The sequence below is a fragment of the Lepisma saccharinum genome, chromosome 18, assembly GCF_977018435.1.
Source record: "Lepisma saccharinum chromosome 18, izLepSacc3.1, whole genome shotgun sequence".
Taxonomy (NCBI): Eukaryota; Metazoa; Arthropoda; class Insecta; order Zygentoma; family Lepismatidae; genus Lepisma; species Lepisma saccharinum.
Window position 1 is genome coordinate 26,604,547 of NC_139246.1, and position 22,446 is coordinate 26,626,992.

The following is a 22,446-nucleotide window of genomic DNA, read 5'->3' on the forward strand; positions in this document are numbered from 1 at the left end:
CTACCCACAGCGCTGGATCGGCAGAGCGGGCCCGTCATTGAGATAAATCACAAGTAAAAGAAATGGACACCATCTTCACTGACTTGTTGTCACCTGTAAATAACCAAAACCACGTTAACAATATTGTTCGTTCACATAGAGATGCTGCATGTGCAGTGACCATTATTTAGTAATTGTTAAAGTAAGAAAGACACTCAGAAATAAATCACAGGCAACAAAATCTAATGGATTTCTTCTTGTGGTGCCATGTGAAAACACTCGTCTACGAGACCCCGGTGTATGACCAGGAAACATTGGTAGCGCGGATACTTGCAGCATCGGTCGAAGTATGTACCATGCCAGGGATTTTTGACAGAGTTCGCCAGAATTTCATGCGACGCTGCAATGCCTGCATTGAATGTGGTGGTGGTCGTCAATTTGAGCAAGTTTTGTAACAACGTCAGTCCAGGGTACGACTACGTACTACGTACTATTTCTATCTGTAAGTTCACCTTTCATTGGCAATAACCTCCTGTGCCCGTAGTTGCTGTGTTTGTCATACTGGCGCACGACCTCTGTGTGACATCCCCTCGGTGGTGCTGCTACGGGGAATCCCTCGTCCCGCATTTGTTGTCTCCTTGGCAGGTACCATTCCCCGTCCGGGCCTCTTTCTCTTTTGTTGCACCGTGCTTTGTTCTTGCTGCGGTGTCTCCCCACTGTGTTTGGGGACTCCCCATGCGCTGCACCGCCCGCGCCGCCATTTCTGCCCCGAATTATGTACGCGTCTGTTGCCTGTCGAGTGTCACGGACCACTTTGCTTGCATTCTCGGTGTCTTCCTTCGTCCTACGTCGTCCACCCGTGGTTCTGCAACCCCGCACTACTTTTCTCGACTGCACTGCTTCAGTCATGGTGTTTGTTTCCCGCTGTGCAATTGTTACTTCATGCTTCATTGCTTCTTTTGTCCCTACCGTTCTCGATCGCTACCCTTTCCCTTCACTTGTCTTGCGGGACACTCCTATTTCCTTTGTGGAACCCCATGCGCATGAGTTGCGCAGCTGCCGCCTGGTGTTTCTCGGATGGGCGACTTTGGTGTTCCTTTTGACTTCTTTTGTTCCGCCTTTCTATCTTCACTGGTATTGGCTGTACAGCGGTGTGAAGTTCATTTTCACACGTTTTCGGCGTTGTTTAGCTCCTCACGGAGGCATCTCTCGGCAAAGTGGAAGGGGCACTTTCGTCTCTATTTCATGGGAGGTATCTGTGGTTTTGGTTTGTACTCTACCTTTAGAATCACCCTGTATATTGTGCTTTCAGTTAAAATAATAGTTTAGTGGAGTGCAATAATAAACTATAGGCTTTTCCATTTCCTGGTTTTTGGCAATAATTTTCTCTTTTTGTCCTTTTCAGAGTAATTTTTTCCCTTAGAATCCTGTCTCCTATTATAAGACACGAACATGGAACTATTTGACAGGATGGTGATGTGATTTGTAATATGACAGCAAGAACGTATTTTGGGATCCGCACCCCGCACCCCGCGCGAAAGTCTTATTAAGTACTAAAATTAAATAATTAAAAAAATGAAATAATAAAATAACCAAAATTAAATAATGAAAATATACTTGTTGCTTAATCCAGGGTTATTTATTTCCGCCGAACTTATTGGAAGGCAAGGATTTTACGACTTTGAATGACAGTATTAAGGAAGATTTATGCAAGATCTACTACTACTTATATTAATATGCATAAAATATTATCAGGAGCCTTACTTTTCATCAACTGGATCTAAACCATTTTTTATATTCAATAAATATTCAATTCTTTATCTATTTGACAATAATCTCCTTGAAACAGCATTTTTTACAAATTTTGCCTACCTTGCTTATACGTAAGCTAGATAATGATATGTTCTGTTATATCGCTATCCTTATACCATCATTTTACCTATTCATGTAATAAAAATATAATAATAATTAATTTGAATATTTTAATTAATACTATTTTAATTAAATATAATTATAATTATTTTGATTTAAATATTATTATTATTATTATTATTATTTGGAGACACTTGGTTCGGACCCTACCTCTCCAAATAGATTTCTAGATACGTGCTTGCATGGCAAGTATATTTTAAAGGCTGTGACAAAATCTTGTACACTGCTGACATGCTTGCATTCTGGTTGCTGGTCGTTATTTTGAACACCTGTTGTGAGGCACCTAGTTGTATGTTGTTAACATCTGTTTGTAAATACTATAAATACTATGCAAGAAGATTCAAAATGTAAAGCGTGTAACTAACTCACACGCGTAAAGTTTCATTCTCACTGACATTAAATCCATCCGAGAAGGAACCTCATAACGAGAAATTATTTCTTTAGTCATGTATAGAGACTGGATTTTAAATGGAAAAAAATTACTCTAAGGACGACAAAAAAGGGAAAATTATTGTCAAAAAAAAGGAAATGAAAAAGGACAATAGTTTATTTTTGCACTCGCTAAAAATATTATTTTGAATGAAAACACAATATATACCATTCATATTCACATGAAGTAAAGTAAAAAATGTAAGAAATTTAATGTATCCCTTTATATATATGAATGGTATACATGTATTTTCTGCTTTCATTGAAAATAATATTTTTAGTAAGTGCAAAAATAAACTACTGTTATTTTTCATTTCCTTTTTTTAAGGTAAAATACAGGGAACAATCTTACCATCCGTTTCAATGAAAACTTCCTTCAAACAACTTACAGCATTCCATAGCTTGCTGTCACTTGTACCTGGCTTCGCCATTTCACCGACACTCAATACTATCGTGACTGTCACACAGTAAAGATAATATTATTCTAAAAAACTTCATAATAAAAGTAACTTTCCAACCTGCACGAAATAAGACAATTCTTGAATGTTTTGTTTTGGGGAAAATACAGTCGTACAAAATATTTGATATCTTGTCAATAAAGCGACCAAGGAAATTTCTTTTTAATGAAAAAAGAGAATGTAGGCTGAAAAACTTATTAATAAAGGGACCAGAATGTGGACTGTAAAACGAGAAAAAGGGAAATCAAAACCATGTAATCTTGTTGGTGGTAGATAATTATCAACAGTGTTGTTATTTATTCCATGATTTGTGTTGAAAAATATAAAAGCAAAATCCGGTCTCTAGTCATGTGACTGTAGTCAAATGTTCTAATTTTCATTGCAACAGGTGTTCACAAAACACTAGCTAATTTATGAAAATATACGTCTCGAATTTGTTTATTTTCGGTAGTTTTCTGGCAGTTTTTGTTAATCGCGACGATGAAGATGAGTGATGATACAATGAAATTGATGAAGGGACACTCACAAAGAACATTCATGCCCATGTTGTGATTCGAATCCAGGACTCTCGACGTCGTAGGTCGCTGTGATAACCACTCTGCCACCGAGTTAGGCTGTATAGGAACAGGAAAGGGCAATCGTATGTAATTTTAAATTAGTAATAGATCCAGTCGACACCCTCTCTTACACACAGTGACATTATATAATCAGCACCAGAGTGTAATATAATAAGTGTACAGTAAGATCAATTATTTTGAGTACGTAGATAAAGTACACGAAAGAGACATGTATGTTTACTATAGTACGATTCTTACAACGACAGCCTCTTGTGCTTGCCAATGGACCATATTAGTGTGACGTCATGAGTCCAAACAAATCTACCACGTGTTTATTCATATCTGGAGCCATTGAAATTTCCACCGGAAGGGTTAGCTTTAAGAATTGTGATAGCAGTTTTGAAGCAAAATTATGATGCGTATCCTACATCAACGTAAATATGAGATTTCGGAGAACATATATATATGTAACACATACCTTACAGATAAGAACGTACAGAATAAATGTAGTATGAAATAGAGTAAAAGGAAAGCTCCTAACGACGTCCGATCCGGAATCGCAGCCAATGGGCGCCGCCGCTTCAGTCACGTGAGGCTGCTGGTCTCCCATCATTCATAGCGGCAGCGTTACCGACTTGAGATCGGGTGAGCTTCGGGCCTGCTTCGGCTGTGCTCGGAACTGGAACGTCCAACTTTTGTATAAATATGCATGATTTTTCTTACTCCGGTTATTCTTAACCTTATTCTCTGTAAGGTATGTGTGACATATAGTCGTATTCTCCGAAATCTCATCTTTACATCGATGTACGATACGCATTATAGTTTTGTTTCATAACTGCTGTCATAATAATTAAAGCTACCCCTTCCGATGGAAATTTCAATGGCTCCGAATTGAAAAAAAAAAACACAAAAAACACCTTTCCACTTTGTTTAGACTCAGTACGTGCTCCGTCGTCTGCTGTAACATCACCACTAATATTGTCCATTATGTGAGGGTGTGCAAGGGATACAATTTCTATCGAAGGGTTTTCTAAAATTTGCTGTTCTACTCTACCCACAATGCCCCTGTCAACAGTATCATCGTCAGTGGTTATTCTTCTCTTCAATTGATTGATTGATTGATTTTGTGTTTTAAGTCCACTTTATGCACAGTAAGGCTGATTGGGACTGGACCTACAGTTTAAAGTGGGATCCGAACCACTATGTGCCTGCACCAAGTATCGAACGTTCTGCTCTTCAAATCATCGATGTTATTCACAAGTGTTTGGTACACTTGATCTTTAACATTTCTCCATGTTAGTTTTATGACGTAAATGTAGCCTGATTTGATATATCGTATGAGCACCTTCCTATTTGAAAAACTTGGCCTGAACCCAAGATGGTGGATTTCAATATGGTGGTCATGTTACTGTTATATCCGGAAGGTCGATCTTCTCACGCTTTCTCTGCTGGTGTATTCAGATATATTGATTCCATTCCGTTTCCGAAGACAAAGGGTAACCTGTGAATTTTCATAAACCCTGTGCACACACACACACACACACACACACACACACACACACACACACACACACACACACACACACGAAATATGAATATTTTTGAAAATGTATTTAAATTTTCAGTTGAGAAATATTGATTGGTCTGTGAATTAACGTAAAATTAATATCTGAAATCTGTTCATTTGTTTTACTTTATTAGTTATCGGAAACTATCAACCCAGATGGACACCGATGAGGAAAGAGCGAATAACCACAGCAGCATAGCAGAGTCACTTAAGGCTACAATTATGGTGAAGAAGGAAGATGGAAAGGTTCGTCAAAATGATCCTAAGCTGCTGGAAGTTAAATATAGTGAGAATACCTTAGGAATGGCGGAATATATTGGTATCAGTGAAAATCAAAATCTTGAACGTGAAGTGATGCAAATACACCCAGGGAAAAATACTAAAGCGGTTAAACAGAAAGACTTGAAAAATGGAAAGAAATCTAACAAGTGTGGAGATCTTTTTAAAAAATCAATGGACCTGAAACAACATTCAAAGAAACGTGTAGGGGAACAATACATCTGCGAAATATGCAATATGAGTTTTATTCGGAAATATAGTTTTGAACATCACATGTCGATGTATCACCCAGGGGTGAAACCTTACGAATGTAAAAGCTGTTTTGTAAAGTTCGGCTCTAAAGCAAGACTCTCAAGGCATCAGCAGTATCACTGCTTTCATCGGATTTGCACAGGTAAGGCAATATTTAACTGCAACGACTGTGGGAAAGGATTTTACCGTAGAGATATCTTCATTCGACACACTAGGCGCCTTCATGAGGGCAAAAAACAGGATGGCAGCAATTGGTCGAAGATCGATTCCAAAGAGAAGCCAATAGATAAATTCTATTGTGCATGTTGCAATAAATCGTTTACATTCAAATATCATCTTTTTTATCACATGAAAATACACACGGGAGATACATATGGCTGCTGCGTGTGCTCTAAAACCTTCTACAGAAGAGACCACCTTAAATTACATCTAATTAGACATACAGTAGATGAGCCGACTAGAAGTAATAATTATCTTCGACTTGAAGACAAAGATGTTTTGGAAAATAACATCTACAGGTGCATCAACTGTAATTATTGTAATAACCTCAAGTCCGATGTTATCGAACACACAAAATACCATCAGAAGAACAGAGGGAGTGAGTTTAATGGAAGTAATGGTTGTGAAAGTTCATTAAGCCACGAGTGTAGTAATGGAGTTTACACCATAGTTCAGCATAAGGAGACAGAAAAAGAATATTACCGTTGTGCAGAGTGTAGATGTTCATTTGAAACCAATGTTAATTTTACATACCACCTTAAAGACCATGGTGGATTTACAACTTTTAATTGTGATGTATGTGAGCGGAAGTTCACTACCGCTAATAAACTTAAGAGACACAATCTTACACACACAAACACGAAGCCCTATAATTGACAACAATGCCCATACACATGCAAATTGAAATACAGCCTTCGTGTACATGCTAAAACTCACTCTAGGGTTAAGTAAGAAAAGTTCAATGACTAGTTCTAGACTTAAGAAATACAAAATTTTCCACACTACCGCAAAGTCATACAGGCGTAAACAATGTCCACATACACGTACAGCAAAATATATTCCTTGTGTGCATGATAAGGTCACACCAAATATAAATCTTATGCTTGCAATGAATGCAATAATACTTTTATATCCAATTTTAACCTCGAACGACACTTTCTTCTGCGCAAAACAAAGAAAATTAAAATGTAATGAAACATTCAAAAAATACCTTATCAAAGTATCACCACTGTATTGAAGGAAAAGTCCATATTATTGCGAAGAAATGCGACATGAAATTCTGCACATAACAAAATAAAAGATTCTACGTGCGATTCCATCATGGATAGAAAAGAAAACGATTGTTGATTCTGCTGAATATAAATGTCAAGATTAAGCATACGAGAACTGTCGATATGTATGGATCATTTGTCTTCATGATCAAAGTTCAAGTTTAACCTATATAATATTTGCTTCACGTAATACAATTGTTTACCAATATTTGTGAGTCACTTGTTTTATTGATATTGTACTGTTTCCATGAATAATACAGTATTGAAAATGTTATAAATGTTCAGTTAGTTATAGGTATTCCAATATCATAAATGTAACGTTCAATATAAGAAATATATTTGGAGAAAATATAATTTACTTTTATCTATGGAAAACCAAACGCTTTTCCACTGCAGGACTTCAAGTGAATATGTTGCAACAATACCCATCTAGATATTACTATTACATTGCCAACGTTAACTGTATCCTCTAGTTTTACTCTGTGAAAATTCTAATACGTATAAGACTTTGAATATCTACTAGCAGAACAGAAGTGCAACGAAAGCCACAGAATCAAGAGGAGCAATATAATGGTACTTCAACCTCAGTAACGAATCCTAGAATCAGTCTTCACAACAATGTCCCAATAAAGAGTCTCATGACTCGAGTTAGGATGTGTGTGTATATGTATTCGTGCAAATGTGTTATGTAATTTATGTTAGAAATAACATACAAACACCGTTCAATTTTCAATCAGTTATACAATTTATTGGTTAAAGTATGACTGCAAACAGGATTATTCAAAATGAACTGTTCGGATTTTACAAAAAATGTCACGCTTCAAATATGATAATAATTAATTTTATTTCACAGGAAAACTCACTCTCTAAGTGTGTTCATATAACTTTACATGTACTCTATATGTACACCGTTCCTCACTATCCATATATCTAGCCGATAGTCTATATCGCCACAAACTCTTTGTAGTGTCAATGGTGATGGTCCATCTGATTCGCCTTTCAGTTTCGGTATACTTACATAAATAAAGCAAGGTGTATTCATAACCAAAACCCAGTCTGCAGAAAAACATCTTCAAACGATAGTAGTAATCAGGTGTTAAATCTTCAAGCATCGTAAGGAGATAAAATTCTTCCAAGTATCAGTTGTGATATGGCAAGATGAATTCTGGCTGTTACAGTTGCTTTTCTAAGATTCATTTGGAAAATCTGTCATCTTGAATTTTTTGTTCACCTTACAGCTGTTGAATCTGCCTGTCGTGGAGAATGCAAGTCTAAACTAATTTCACATGCAACATATTTTTACCAAAGTGATGGTCCAGTTGTACTGCTCAACTTTTGCAGACACTACCACATTCTTCTTCCTCACTACAAATACAGCTCGAGACTCGAAAATTATAATATTCATAGTAGATGGTGTCATCATCTCGCCTTCTGTATGTCCAATTGCGCTATTGTCACGAACCGACAGCCACTGCTTTATCCTTTAGACAGGCACCCTCTCCATAAACTGTGTATACCACCCTGGGAATTGAATTGTCGGATGGTGGATCATTTTAAAAGTCGATCAAATTGGGTGTTCAAGACAATATCGTTAATATTAAATCTTCAAATGCAAACAACAATCAAAATTAAACTCATTACACTCAAAAACCTATTTCCTTCACCAATTCTACAATCCACAACACAATAAATCACCTTATGGTCAGTTATCTTGGGTAAATGAGCACAGGCCGATAGATATTTAAGATTTAACAAAGTTATTTATTTTCATATAAGCTTTCGAATGTTAATTTGTTTTGATAGGTTACGTAAGAATATATATATATACATGCGCTGTTGCCATGGTAGCGATGTTCTCAAATAACATTAATCTTAAACATAAGTAACATTTCGTTCGATCATCGATCTTTATTCCATAAAATGGCGTATTAAGATACCACGTACTGATTTTATCTAATTTTGCCTATAGTACGTTTCGTTTGTGACTCCTTTTATTTAATAAATTAGAATTTTTGTCCAGCAAAAATTACCTCCAAGACCAGTTAGTGTGTCTTACATATGTAATATTCTACCCATTAGGACCATAAAATGCTCAAACTTCAAAAAAGAGATGAAAGGGACAAGTTTGCTTTGCACGCAATTATATAACGTCGAATAACGTGATCTCGTTGCATTGCTATCTTATTTGCAATTGTGGATCGCCACAATTCCTTTTATTTTTTAAACAACGTTCACTTACACTTCAAATTTTGTAACTTGACATAATTTTAGTCTTTTAATATCGGGAAGAAACAATTTTCTAGCATTCGATTGAATTTGCTATACTGACATGCATTTATGAACGTTCGAAAATATGTTTTTCAGCACGCATAATTTTACATTAGTAGTTATAGGACCAGAATTACTTCGTTACGCGGAAATACGCATTTTACGCTGTAACAGTAATCGCAAAGAAGGTAGTATTTTGTGGTTTTGACCATTTGGCAATTCGACTGGGCTGAAACAATCAACAGCGACACAGTTCAAAATCCAAATCTAGAACACATGCACGTCACATACCTGTTATGTTCGTAGATGTACGCCGGTGTCACGTCAACTCTCACAGAATGGACCCTCGTCAAAATGGTAGCCTGGTGAATTACAGTATCCCTGTCTTACGGCAATGGTCACGTACTCTGAACGATGCGAAGACGTTGAAGCAACCCATCAAAACTTCTGGCTTCCTTCGTGTTGTCGTAGTCTCAATTCTGAGAAAAATTGGCAACATCGGAAACAGTCATCAGCCAAGACTCGGTCTGGAACAGGCTTCTCTGCGATTGTAGTTGTTTCAAAACGTAACTAGTTCTATATTCACGATAATGCTAATTTCGATGTTCTATATAGCAAGCGCGATTTCCTTCATCGAAAGTCAAATCATGTTGCAGGTCTGGCTTCCGTCTTTTCCTAGAACACGGACGGAGAGCTTGCGAATTTGAAGCCCTGCAACTGGACGTATCGCAACGAGCACTTCAGTCTTTCTGTACAGTGGGATCCATGAGTATTACCGTGCAAATTGTCCATGACTATTTTCATTATTATTTTTTTTTAAACCTATGCGTTTTAAGGGATGGATTTTTATGTATGCTGGTGAAGAAGTTGTCAACAGCTTGTTTTGAGTTTTCTTTTAATTCTTGAAGCTGTTATTGGGTCAAATAAAGTGCACGAACATGATGATGGACAATTTGCAAGGTAATACTCATGGATCCCACTGTACGTGTCTGGTGAGGGTTTATGAATGTGTGTGTGCTGTGTCTCTAGCAAGTTGTTGTTGTTGCTTTAAAGTGGCTCACACCGCCTATCCCTTGCGGTTTCTAGCCATCAGCACTGCTTCATTTGATCCTACTTTTCCGTTGTCTCTAGCGGGCTTTGCTCTCGCAAGGAAAATTCAAGGTATGGTGCTGCCACCTAGTGTTTGCGGAGTAAAACACATGCAAAAAAAGTGAATGCGAAGGCGCAACCCTAAACAGTGGCGGAGCTACTGAATTGTGGAAGAATTACGCGACAAATATAATTTGTAAAGTTCTTATCGCGAAATTTGCCACATGGTGCACCTATAAATTATATACGTTTCACGACCTGCGCACAAAAATATTGAAACCACGACAATCATTTTGAAAAATCCTGCATGTTAATGTCCGTATTTTCACACGTATATGTGTGTAGATTATTTGGCGGTAATTACTAATCGCACTAACATGTTTCATGGAATTTTTGGAAGATCAGCCACTGCATAAAGATGAACGGAATGAAATAAATCAATATCAAAACAGTGTAGAGTGTGGTCAATTAAGTGTGGAAACAGATCAACTACACGAACCATTAATATATATGATATTTAGATATTTCTCCAGAATACTACAACAGCATCTCTATTTAAGAAGTTTTTGTACAGTTTGAGAAAGGATAATTTTATTTGGAGCAAGTGTCTTCTTGAGTTGGGACCTGTTCTATGAAGACTGCTCCTTACATATGATCTTGCCTCTGATTCGAATGTTTGGCTAGTCAGAGGCTGCACGGCCTCGTTAGCCTGTTATAATGTAATTGTGAAGGTGTACTTTGAGGAGTGGAGGTTGAAATATTTGAATACTCACTCCCAAAGTACACACTCTAAAAGAATAAAAAGTGGAGATCAGAAAGTCAAAGTGGAGATCTCAAAGGTATCAGATCACGAATATAATTCTGGACTCGCCGATGGCGTAGTGATATCTGTCGTCTTGTAATCAAAGGTTCGATCGCAGGCGGAGGCACATTACGCAGCGATTTGGATCCCACTTTAAACTGTAAGTTTAGTCCCCATAAAATTATCAGAGCGTGAATATCCATACAAAGATTCAGATAGGAAACAAAGGATATTCAAATTGCAGGAATTCAGAAAATTGGCTGAAAATCTGCTGAATAAATTACCGTGATAAGAGGTTTCCCAGAAAATTTAATGTAAGAAACTATATATCTAATTGTGGAGAGAAACAGTCAGTTCGTAGATTGTTCTACAAGATATAGACTAACAATAGTGACCTTAAACAGCATCTGACAAAAACCTACGCAGCAGAAACCTTAACAGTAATTGACTGAATCACTACGCTTCAGATAACACTCTAAGTCAAATTCCAATATCAAACTGTAGAAAATTTTGTAAATTAGTTGAATAGACGAGATGAATGAAAGTATTCCGGCAGTTCGATTGCTTGCCAGTAGGTTTGTCTCATCGAAGCAACGCACTGGAAGTCCATTTATGGAAGGCAAAAGCAGGCTTGAAGTGTTGCCGCATCTAATTGATTCATTTGATCAGTAAAATTAGATTAGGTTAGATTAATGTCACTGAAACAGCGTTGAAATTCAGCTGTAGATACTGAATTCACAAGTTCTTTGAGTGAGGTACGAATGGTTTTGGATTTTCATTGCAGATTCGAAAATCTATAACTAGTGACTAGCATATGTTCTTTCGTTTATATTAAATGTAACCTTTTTACATAAACGAAAGATTCACATTTCACCACAAGAAACAGCTTCACACTCATCTGAAGTCATGCATCTGCATTTAATACAGGTACATCCCAAAACAAAACTAAATTTTCAAAACAGCTATTCATATTGTTCAGTCGCCGACCCCCTGGCGGAGTGGTTAGCACATCGCGCTACGACGCCAGGGGTCCCGGGTTCGAATCCCGACCTGGGCATGGATGTTTGTGAGTGTCCATTAATCAATTTCATCCTATCATCATTCATCCTTATGTTCTCAAATTAGCCAAAAGTGGCACAAAAAGCGAAGTAAAATAAAGCAAATAAACAACTTCAGTCGAGAATTAAAGAATAAACTTTCGAATGTATAGTTTTTCTTATTACTTCTGAACTACAATCCTCATACACGGTGGATCAAAACAGATATATTATCGTCGACGTGTAAGAGTGAACTTCATATGATCGACGTAACAAATATAGTTTCCGTTTTGTGGAAAGCGACGTGGACACAAGACATTCTTGAAAGTTGCTACGATGAACAACTTTTGATGAATTTCTTTCATGAAAACAGTCAGGACATTAATTCAAGGTAACAATCGTAACGTACTGTGAGGTTCGTGGAATAAAACCAAGAATCTTAACCATTATGCTTGGGTGATGTAGTTTTGTCATTCATTCATCCTCACTGGTGAGCACTCGCCCCTTGGCAGATAACTTGATGGTAATACTTTTCACACATGGAAATGGCACAGCACTAAGTATTTGGGTTTATATCTTCTAGTTTAGATCAACATTTTAAAGAAGGATGTTACCTGTCTATTCGATGATGAACAGTTGCTACATCTACAAATGTAACTTTGCCGTTACTATGCTTCTGCGACTCATTTCTTATGAGATTAATACAGAGAGCGTAACACAAATGTAAATAATTTTTGTGAGCTCTTCCATTTCGTCTTGTCATCATACATTTTATGGTGAGACAATTAGCCGAAGTTTGTAATCTGAGCATGAAATCTATTCAAATCAATAATCTGAGCTCAATTAAGAAATATGCAGGAGTCATACATATACAAGAAATCCCATCACGCTTTGACGAAGTGGGTAGGTCACAAATCCATTAGCTGGTTATTGTATTATTTTTTAACGTAAACGAAAATTTCCACCATATTACTATGGATGTTGGGCTACTTAATGTTACAAATGGTAGCATTCATGTTGTAAAGAACTTGGAATAATAATGTCAACCATTTTTGTACAAAATTAAATAAGGTACTAAATTGAGAGCCTTTTGGCTCCATAAGTATTACATACTTGCAATGTAATGCTATTGAAACTTCATGTTATCATAATCCTCTTGCAGTTTGTATTTGTAATGCAGCTTTCTTCTTTTTAATACACCTCTAAACACTACGCGCAAGCAGGTGCGGCTCACGATTACATATTCCCCGGACGACGTGGGTGTTAGTACCCTCCTATTATCTACCCAGAACCCGCAAGAATCTTTCTACCCTGATCCTTCTAGTTTTCACCGTCCTCCAATAAAGATTATTACCATTTATATATTTACTGTTTTAATTACGAAAATTAATAGCCTTATTTCTGAAATACTTTAAGTGTTACCGTTAAAAAAAAAAAAAAACACGATAAGCTATTGTAGGTATGTTTACACTGAATGCGTGCATAATGACTACAAAATAACAGTAGTAGCTAAGCTCTTAAACGCCCCAGTTGGGCCCCCAGAAAACGGCGCCCCGGGCAGTCGCTTGGCTCTCAAACCTTGCCTGCGCGAAAGGCAAGAAGACAAGAAAAAAACTATCAGTCGAAATCCCATCTCTTCGCGTGCGCGCGCTTTTCAACCGACAAGTCGCCATATAATCGTTAATGTGAATGAAATGTATACGGCGGAGGAAGCAACAAACAATGCGTTATCACGTGGTTCAACCGGAGGTATCAACCTATTTTTCGGTGGCCACTTTAACGAAACTATGGCTCTGTCCGAAAGGTACAAAGTACAGCCTTGAAGTATGGTTTTGGCGGAAATGACGTCACCTAGTACAGTTCGAAAGCGCCAAGAATCGAAGTACGCAAGTGCACAGCCCACAGTACAGATGGTTGGTGACTAGGTCACGTGGTTTCCGCACTCGTTGTTCATTTGTTTAAAATCACGGAGGTTGAAAGCCAGCAACACAGGGTAAATATACGTTATGGGTCAGCAAGTTGTTGGTTAAAGTTGTTTTAATGTGTAGAAATGTATGTGTACGAACATTTGAAAATGCTATGTGATTTCTATGGTGAAAAACAAGTGTTTAAAACGAGAGGAAAACAACGAGTACTCAGTTTTATCTACTGATCATATTTGGCGCTGCAGTCGAAGCGCAATTCGAAAGACAACAATTTCACGACTTGAAGACCGTACTCCAAGACCTTACTCGGAGGATGCTCGCTTCAAGTACGGTCTTGCACCTTTTGGACACGGCCTATGAACAAAATGTATAAAATCAACATATACGGCGACCGACTGTCGCTCTCCAAGCGGAGGAAGCGTGAACTAAAAAAGTATACAATCCAGACATTCTGCTAACCATTGTGGCATCAGGCTCGAATTTTCAAAGAGCGTTTATTATACTATTAATTAAAAATTATACAATTCTAACATTCTGTTATCATTCTGGCATCAATGACGTATTTCCAACGACAGTTTCGAGCATCAGGCAACCGATAAGCAGGGTTTCCTTTCTGGCAACCATATGCGGTCGTCCTAAATAGCCCGTTCGTGACTTTAAATGGAATTTTCAAATTGACGGCAGTTATATTGGTTGTCGGATATACGTATATATAATTTCAGAAGAGACCTATATTTCATTAAACCCATAGAATAAAAATATCCCTACATTTTCCGTCAATACCACCATTTTTAAAAAAATAGTATAGAAAAAGATTAACACGTCACGTTTGTAGCTTTGTTTGGAGCATCAAGAAAACTTCTGACGGTTCCTTTGCGTTTATTGCAGTATGGACGCAACAATGCTAATCTGAACTCGGAGTAAGATATTTCAAAACCCCGCAAAGTTTTTTTCCCCTACAGTTTACGATATTTTCTTAAAGTGTCATTCAAAAAACTTACCAAGGACACACAATATCGGTATCACAATATTTTTACACCAACGTAGATATCTGAATAGGTCATTGTACCTCTATCTGGAGTACAGTGGGATCCATGAGTATTACCGTGCAAATTGTCCATCACCATGTTCGTGCACTTTCTTTGACCTAATAAAAGCTTCAAGAATTAATAGAAAACTCAAAACAAGCTGTTGAGAACTTTTGCACCAGCATTCATAAAAATCCATCGCTTAAAAACACACAGGATGTAAGAGGAAAATTAATGAAAATAGTCATGGACAATTTGCACGGTAATACTCATGGATCCCACGGTACTATTATTATTCACCTTGAATAAATTGCAAAATAGGAAGTAACGCTGAGTTTCGAAAGAGTATTAAAAATAAGTTTAGGTATTCTGAGGAAATAAGTATTTGGAACTGATTGAATATTTTTCTTGTACTTTTTAAAAAATTTCAAGACGTCTTATGAGCAACACTAACAAATTAACATAACTCAAAAACAAAAAGAAAAGAGTTTCAAATAATTTTATTCATGAACCTTGTAAATACTTTTCTTTCATTTGTTGTTTAGTGTCATCTAGTGTGAGTAAGTAAATCTCCTTCCTCCAGTTCCCTTACGGGTCTATAGCAATCCCAGTCTCTGTTTCAATCCAGTCCAGGGCTACAGAAATGCGAGTGAACAAGTTGGGGAAGTTGAGATCAAGTTGTGGCTCTGTACAGCCTGACATAAGTTTGTTGATTCCGATGACGTAAGACTTCGAGTCCCTTTCAATGCTGGCAGGTCCTCCTTCGTCGGTCTATAAAGAGACGAAACATTGTGACAATTAGACTATTCTCTGTCCGCTAAGAACAAATACATGCTGCTTGTGACAAATTGAATTGAGTGTGCAGCACGTTGGATAAAAATAATAATTTTTATTTAAAAATTCATTTTTTGTTGATTTCTTATTTAAGTCGATTTTTTTTTTTAAAAAAAAACATGCTTGAAGTTTCTTGTATGGTTTTGGGCACCACATATACAGATATATGTTTTTATAGAAATACTTTTTCTAGTAAAAGTCCTGTAACATAGTTGAACATTTTGAGTAAACCAAATAAAAAAATATATGTAAATATATATTTTTTTGTTTCTGATACTGTACCTATAGTGGAAATGTTTGTTGGGTGTGTTAATGAAACTATAATAGTTTCAGTAACTATTCTTCCAGTGAAAATATAACATTCTGGATGGGAGTAACGACATTTCCGACACCGTCATTTGCGACACTAAGGCATAAACTGGTTTTTTCCCGTCATAAGCGACACTGATTGGATTTTCCCCTACGATTTCTAATTTGTTTACCAGAATTAGCGACATTTGCGTACGTGCAGCAGAAATAGCGTCTCTGAAGAAAGTATTTCCAGAGGCTCAGATCAGTGGTTGTAATTATCACTTTAACCAATGTTTGTGGCGAAAGGTGCAGGAGTTGGGACTGACAAACGATTACAAAACAGATCCAGACCTGCGGCTGTGTATAAGAATGTGTTCAGGTCTGGCTTACCTCCCTGTGGCTGACGTCGATGATGGATGGCCGTGTGTAATGGAAGATGATCCAAACCACGACATATTGAGAAAAAAAAATTGGATTATTTCGTTGAACAGTGGATGAAAAACTATGTTTTCGACATTTCCATGTGGAACTGCTCCCAACAGCGGCACAGGTCTAACAATGCAGTTGAGGGATGGAACCATACAGTTAATGTATTGACGGAAGAGTCAAGTCCTAACGTGTACCAATTAGTGAAGACTTTAAGATTAGAAGCTGTGTACAACGACTACTTATGTGAGATGAGGGCCTTTAATATTAAAGGGAAACGTAGACGACGTCAGTACAATACATTAGATGAGAGAATACAAAGAGCGTTTGCAGACTATGAAATGTATAGAGATCTTAAGCGCTTTTTGAGGAGAATGGCGTACGTTCAGAAATTAGAATGAAAATAGTAAGATGTTGGTTCACCTACCAGAGAAACGACACATTCTACATTTCTACATTGACAAGGGATTGCATTCTGCTCCTATACCGACAAGGGATCTAAACAATCCGTCATTGACAAAGGATAAATACATGACGGATAAACACCCAGCTTCCATGATGCCAGTGTGAAGGAAAACTAATAAAGGTTTTCAAAAACACCAGCTTCCATGATGCTGAAGTCCTAAACCTGGATAAAGTGTGACGGGAAGCTATTTACACTTTGTGTCGCATATGACGGTGTCGCAACTGTCATGGAATATATTTTCCATACAGTGTCGCATATGACGGCAGAAATGCTAGTGTCGCATACGACGGTGTCGCAAAAGTCGTGGATTCATAATTGTAACTTCAAATATTAACTCAAATATTTTTAGTTTTTGTGGCTGAATTTTGGAGATTTCTTTATACGATAGTTTGATAGCTGCTATATTTATTTTCAGTTTAATGATAATGACCCTATTTACGGTTTAACATGATTAGTATTTTTTATATTTTTCTACACAAAATATTTGCTATTTTTTCCTATAAAAAATATTGAATTTTAAATCAAGGGAAACGTGTTTACATTTCCTTTCGTATGAGCTTCACACCATCCTTTATTTTCCTATCTTGGAGCCTAATAAACACCATTAAATGATTACGAGATTAATGTACTTTCACCAAAAGTGATTCTGATATCTACAAAATCCTCATGTACATTATCGTATAAGTTATTTATTTAAAGTAATTTATATAAATTCACCTTGGGCGCAGCAATCTTGAGCATAGGAATATAAAGAATGTGATAGTCATACCACTTAATGTATCTACAATGTTGAAGTTTTCGGACCTTATAATACAAGGAATACCACATACGAAAGGAACTATTTATCGGGGGTGTTCATTTATATATATAAAACTGCGAATTTGAAGCATTTCCTAGAACTTACAATACAGGTCCTGGATGCATTTATTCCGGTACAAATGAATGTGGTTGGTATTTCGTCATAAAAGTAGCTGGCGAGGTCATTGCATTCGTCCTGGGAAATTACCGTCGTGGTGCCTTCGAGAAGAATAGGCGAGCTAGCGGCAGCTGGAAACAAAGTCAAAGAACAATTAGCCCCACATTAACAGGATGTCACAGCATGCTTCTTGGATTTTTAGCCAATTGGCAAGCACTGCTTTGTTGTCTGATCTTGAATGCTATTTTTTAGCGGACGTGTTTTAACTTGCATCTTGTCTAAAGCTACGTATACATTGGACGATTATCGCCCACTGCACGAAGATTCTGATCGTCGCCAAATCATCCTGCTACGACGACTGCGATCATGTGGTAGATTCGACCGATTGTGCGCGTCCACGTAGCAAAACGTTTTGACCAACGCAGATTCAAGATTTGAAACTCCGCTGGTGGTACGTACAGGAATAAACGATGGATCTGCTTACTGCTGGTGATGTTGCGGCTGCGTTCATTGTTATATATATATATATATATATATATATATATATATATATATATATATATATATATATATAACGCTGGATGAAAAGAGATCTGTCGGGGAAAACACAGCGATCAGTTTGTTGGCCGAACTCTTGCTACTAAACGATGGAACTTCGTTCAAAAACTTCGTGGGAATGTCGAAATCTGATTTTGAGGAGTTACGAAACCTGGATTTTCACAATAAATAAACAGAAGAAAACAATTAAACAAATTAAAGATTGAAGCACGTTTGTTAATTTTGGGAGCTACCAAACTAAGTTACTTAGTTTGGTAGCTCCCAAAATTAACAAACGTGCTTCAATCTTTAATTGTTTTCCTTTGTTTGTTTATTGTGAAAAACCTGGTTTCGTATTTTTGGTTTCTCAAAGATAACAAGAAGTGTACTTAACCTATCTTAGCAAATAACATATAGCAAGCCTCGTATAAAGTAATTACCGCTCACAATCTTTGATATTTTCTAAGTTTCGACGATAACATTTAACATGCTAAATAAAGATCGTGAGTACCAGTATATAATAATGTTATATAATTATATAACTATGAATAAAAATATAATTATGTCACTATTAAATATGCGCCACGATGTAAACAAACAATACCACTGACTGAATAGAGAAATCGCCGGTCGATGTTGACAAGCACGCGTACACATTGGCAAATGTTTTCCATTCGGGATGTGTTTCTCGACGACCGCGATTCTTTTTGATGTTTTGCCGCTCAAACGTCAGCCGATTTTGGCCCCGCCTCCAACCGACATTGAAATAGCCGGGCAACATCGTCGAACGACCTGCGTCGGCCTATTATCATCCAATGTATGCCTAGCTTAAAGCTCTTGCCCGGAGAACGGGGAAGCGACCAATCCAACGCGATGAGAAACACAGCAGTTCGTAGAACGAGGTGCGCGCAGAACCTCCTCCCACGACGTCGTAACTCTCGGCACCATCGCTCTTGTCTGGTTGGTCTTCAGTCTATTCCCCGAGCCCCACTTACCTTGCTAGCATGTAGACCGCCGCAGTAAGACTAGACAAGAGATGTAGTCACAGAAAGTGCTATGGGTTCGTGTTTGCCCATTCTACCAGTATGTCACATTTCTTCACTTCATTATGGATGGTAACACCAGTGTGCGAATTAACGGCGGGGAGGGGGGTTGCCGGGGATTTCCACCACAGAAGAATATATTCATGGCAAAATAGAATTATTTTTATCCCTTCCAGGGATATTTTTATTCCCCTCAAAGAAAATTGAATTCAAAGCTTATAGTACTACAGGGTGAGTCAAAAGTCCCAGGACAAAAGTAAAAAACGGAAGGAAGGAAAAATGAAAGATCTGAGGTGCAAGCAAAGAACGGGGCTGGGGGCGAACCTTTTGAGGCAGGTTAGAAATGTGGCCGCCATCTTGGAGTCCGCCATCTTGGATCCAAGTCAAAATTTTCAAATGGAAAGGGGGTCATGTGGCATATCAGAATGCATTAAAATTTTCTCAGGAAATCATTTCCCTACAGACATTGGACCTATCTGGTGTGGTACAAAAGTTAAGGTACAAAACATTATATCATTGCTTAACTATGTAACAAACACAATTCAAAAATCATTCGTGTCCATGAATAATGCTGGTAACTGGAAATACCGACAAACGAAAGAGCACCAGAAGAAATATGAAAGAGAAGAAAAAATAAGGTTTCACAGGTCAACATTGTGAATATTGAACATGTATCAATTAACTGTGTTTCATGGATGACAAATTTAATTCTGTTTTAGTTGATAATAAAATTATGTTTTTTTGACCGAGAATTGTGAATTCAATACTATTTTCTGTTCTTTTGCAAGAAAACGGTATGTGCTGGGTAAAAATGAAGGTCATATTCAGATTCAGCACACCAAAAAACATGAAATTCACTAAAAAGAACCATGCAGATGTTTTTTTTCAGACCTATTGTCTGAAACTGGACCTACAGTTTAATGTCGGATCCGAAGCACTTTGTGCTTCCACCGGGTATCGAACCCGGGACCCCTTGATTTTGTCTTATAAGTAGGTCAGATCATATGGACGTTACGTTTGAACTTGTCAATAGAAATTTGTTCAAGTTTCGGTGTAAGTAGTACGATAACTGTTTTCGTGCATTAGTTTGGGCAGGCGCATAGCTTGATAATGTTCGCATGAGCACGTGAACACTAATGTATACGTCATAAATTACGTACATATTAAGTACACACACACATACTTATATTTATTCGAAAAATCCTGTTTGTGTTACTAGTATATACACACAATTTACTTCAGACAAGACTTCTTTCACGACTGATAACTTTTCTAGATAGTTGGTAACACTGACTCTCACGGTGTTCCACGGAGGGCGTTGAACAGAATTGCTATGCGTGTTGCATAGAGCAGAAGCTAAGGGGCTGTTGGCCACTATACCCCGAAAATGTTCACTTCGATGTGCGAACACTGATGCAAGCGGAAATACTTCTTACATTCGGCACCAGAGTGCAGCATATTCAAGACACGTCTAGGGGGACTCGAAAATGTCTGTGCTACATAGTTGCAAACTTTAGCGAGAATTCGCTAAACCTGGCGGATTTTAAGGGGGAGAGGGACAATTTCCCCTAGGTTCTTCTTGTATTACTTCAAATATAGCGTGAATTTGGGGGAAAATTGTGAAAATAAATTGAACTGTTATTCCCACGTTTTCAATTGAAGATGAAGTTACAAGGGAGAAGAGTAAATCTGCATTCAGTATAAAAACATTATGCGAACCGCACGCGACGCCACTGAGTTTGCGCTTTCTTAGAATGCAAATACAGTGTTTCTAAATGTCACATAAATGTTATCATAAGATTTAATGAGCTAGGTTAGAACCACTTTTCTAAGGTACTTAGATCCGCAAGGCAATAGTGTACGTTACTGACTGATAACATATACAAATTTGCATACAAAAAAAAAAAAAAAATACCCTTGAAAATGAAATCACAAGTACGCCACTAAATGAGCACCCCTTAAGCCAAATGCTTAATTCGTACAGTGGGTGACACTAAAAGCTTTGTTTCCATTTATACTGGGCCTCCCCGATGGCGCGGTAATCAAGGGGTCCCGGGTTCGATACCCGGTGGAGGCACGTAGTGGTTTGAATCCCACTTTAAACTGTAGGTCCAGTCCCGATTAGCCTCTCTGTGCATAATGTGGACTTAAAACTCCAAATCAATCAATCCATTTTTACTAAAACACTAAATATAACACACTATAAGCGTAACGTTTCCACCCTCTAACAGCGTCTTCTTCAGACGAAGATTCACGCTAACCTATGAATCTCTGTCTGATGAAGTCCCTGTTAGATTGATTGTATGGTGTTTTAAGTTCACTGTATGCACAGTAACACCAATCGGAACTGGACCTACAGTTTAAAGTGGTAAAACCCTATTAGAGGATGGAGACGTTAGTGTCATATTTTAACATAAATTTTGCCTTGGTCAGCATCTTGAGTGTTTATTAATTACGGAGCTAGAATTTCCACTAGATCGCCTTTCTAACAACTAGATTAAGCGCCAGGCTAGAAATTTATTAATTACGGAGCTAGAATTTCCACTAGATCGCCTTTCTAACAACTAAATTAAGCGCCAGGCTAGAAATTTATTAATTACGGAGCTAGAATTTCCACTAGATTGCCTTTCTAACAACTAGATTAAGCACCAGGCTAGAAATTTATTAATTACGGAGCTAGAATTTCTACTAGATCGCCTTTCTAACAACTAGATTAAGCACCAGGCTAGAAATTTATTAATTACGGAGCTAGAATTTCCACTAGATTGCCTTTCTAACAACTAGATTAAGCACCAGGCTAGAAATTTATTAATTACGGAGCTAGAATTTCTACTAGATCGCCTTTCTAACAACTAGATTAAGCGCCAGGATAGAAATTTATTAATTACGGAGCTAGAATTTCCACTAGATTGCCTTTCTAACAACTAGATTAAGCACCAGGCTAGAAATTTATTAATTACGGAGCTAGAATTTCCACTAGATCGCCTTTCTAACAAGTAAATTAAGCACCAGGTTAGAAATTTATTAATTACGGAGCTAGAATTTCCACTAGATTGCCTT

At 37.4% G+C, this 22,446-nt stretch overlaps 1 protein-coding gene across 1 annotated transcript in view; it reads right to left on the bottom strand.

The window, feature by feature from the left end:
• Positions 1-15,358: 15,358 nt before the first annotated feature.
• Positions 15,359-22,446, bottom strand: part of LOC146001926 (trypsin-1-like) — a 33,355-nt gene continuing 26,267 nt past the window's right edge. Inside the window, exons 6-7 of the mRNA XM_083139645.1 lie at positions 17,795-17,937; positions 15,359-15,644 (exon numbers count right to left, since the gene is read on the bottom strand). Of these exons, the coding sequence (XP_082995771.1) occupies positions 15,462-15,644; positions 17,795-17,937 (326 nt within the window). The 3' untranslated portion in view covers positions 15,359-15,461. The remainder of the gene's footprint in view (positions 15,645-17,794; positions 17,938-22,446) is intronic.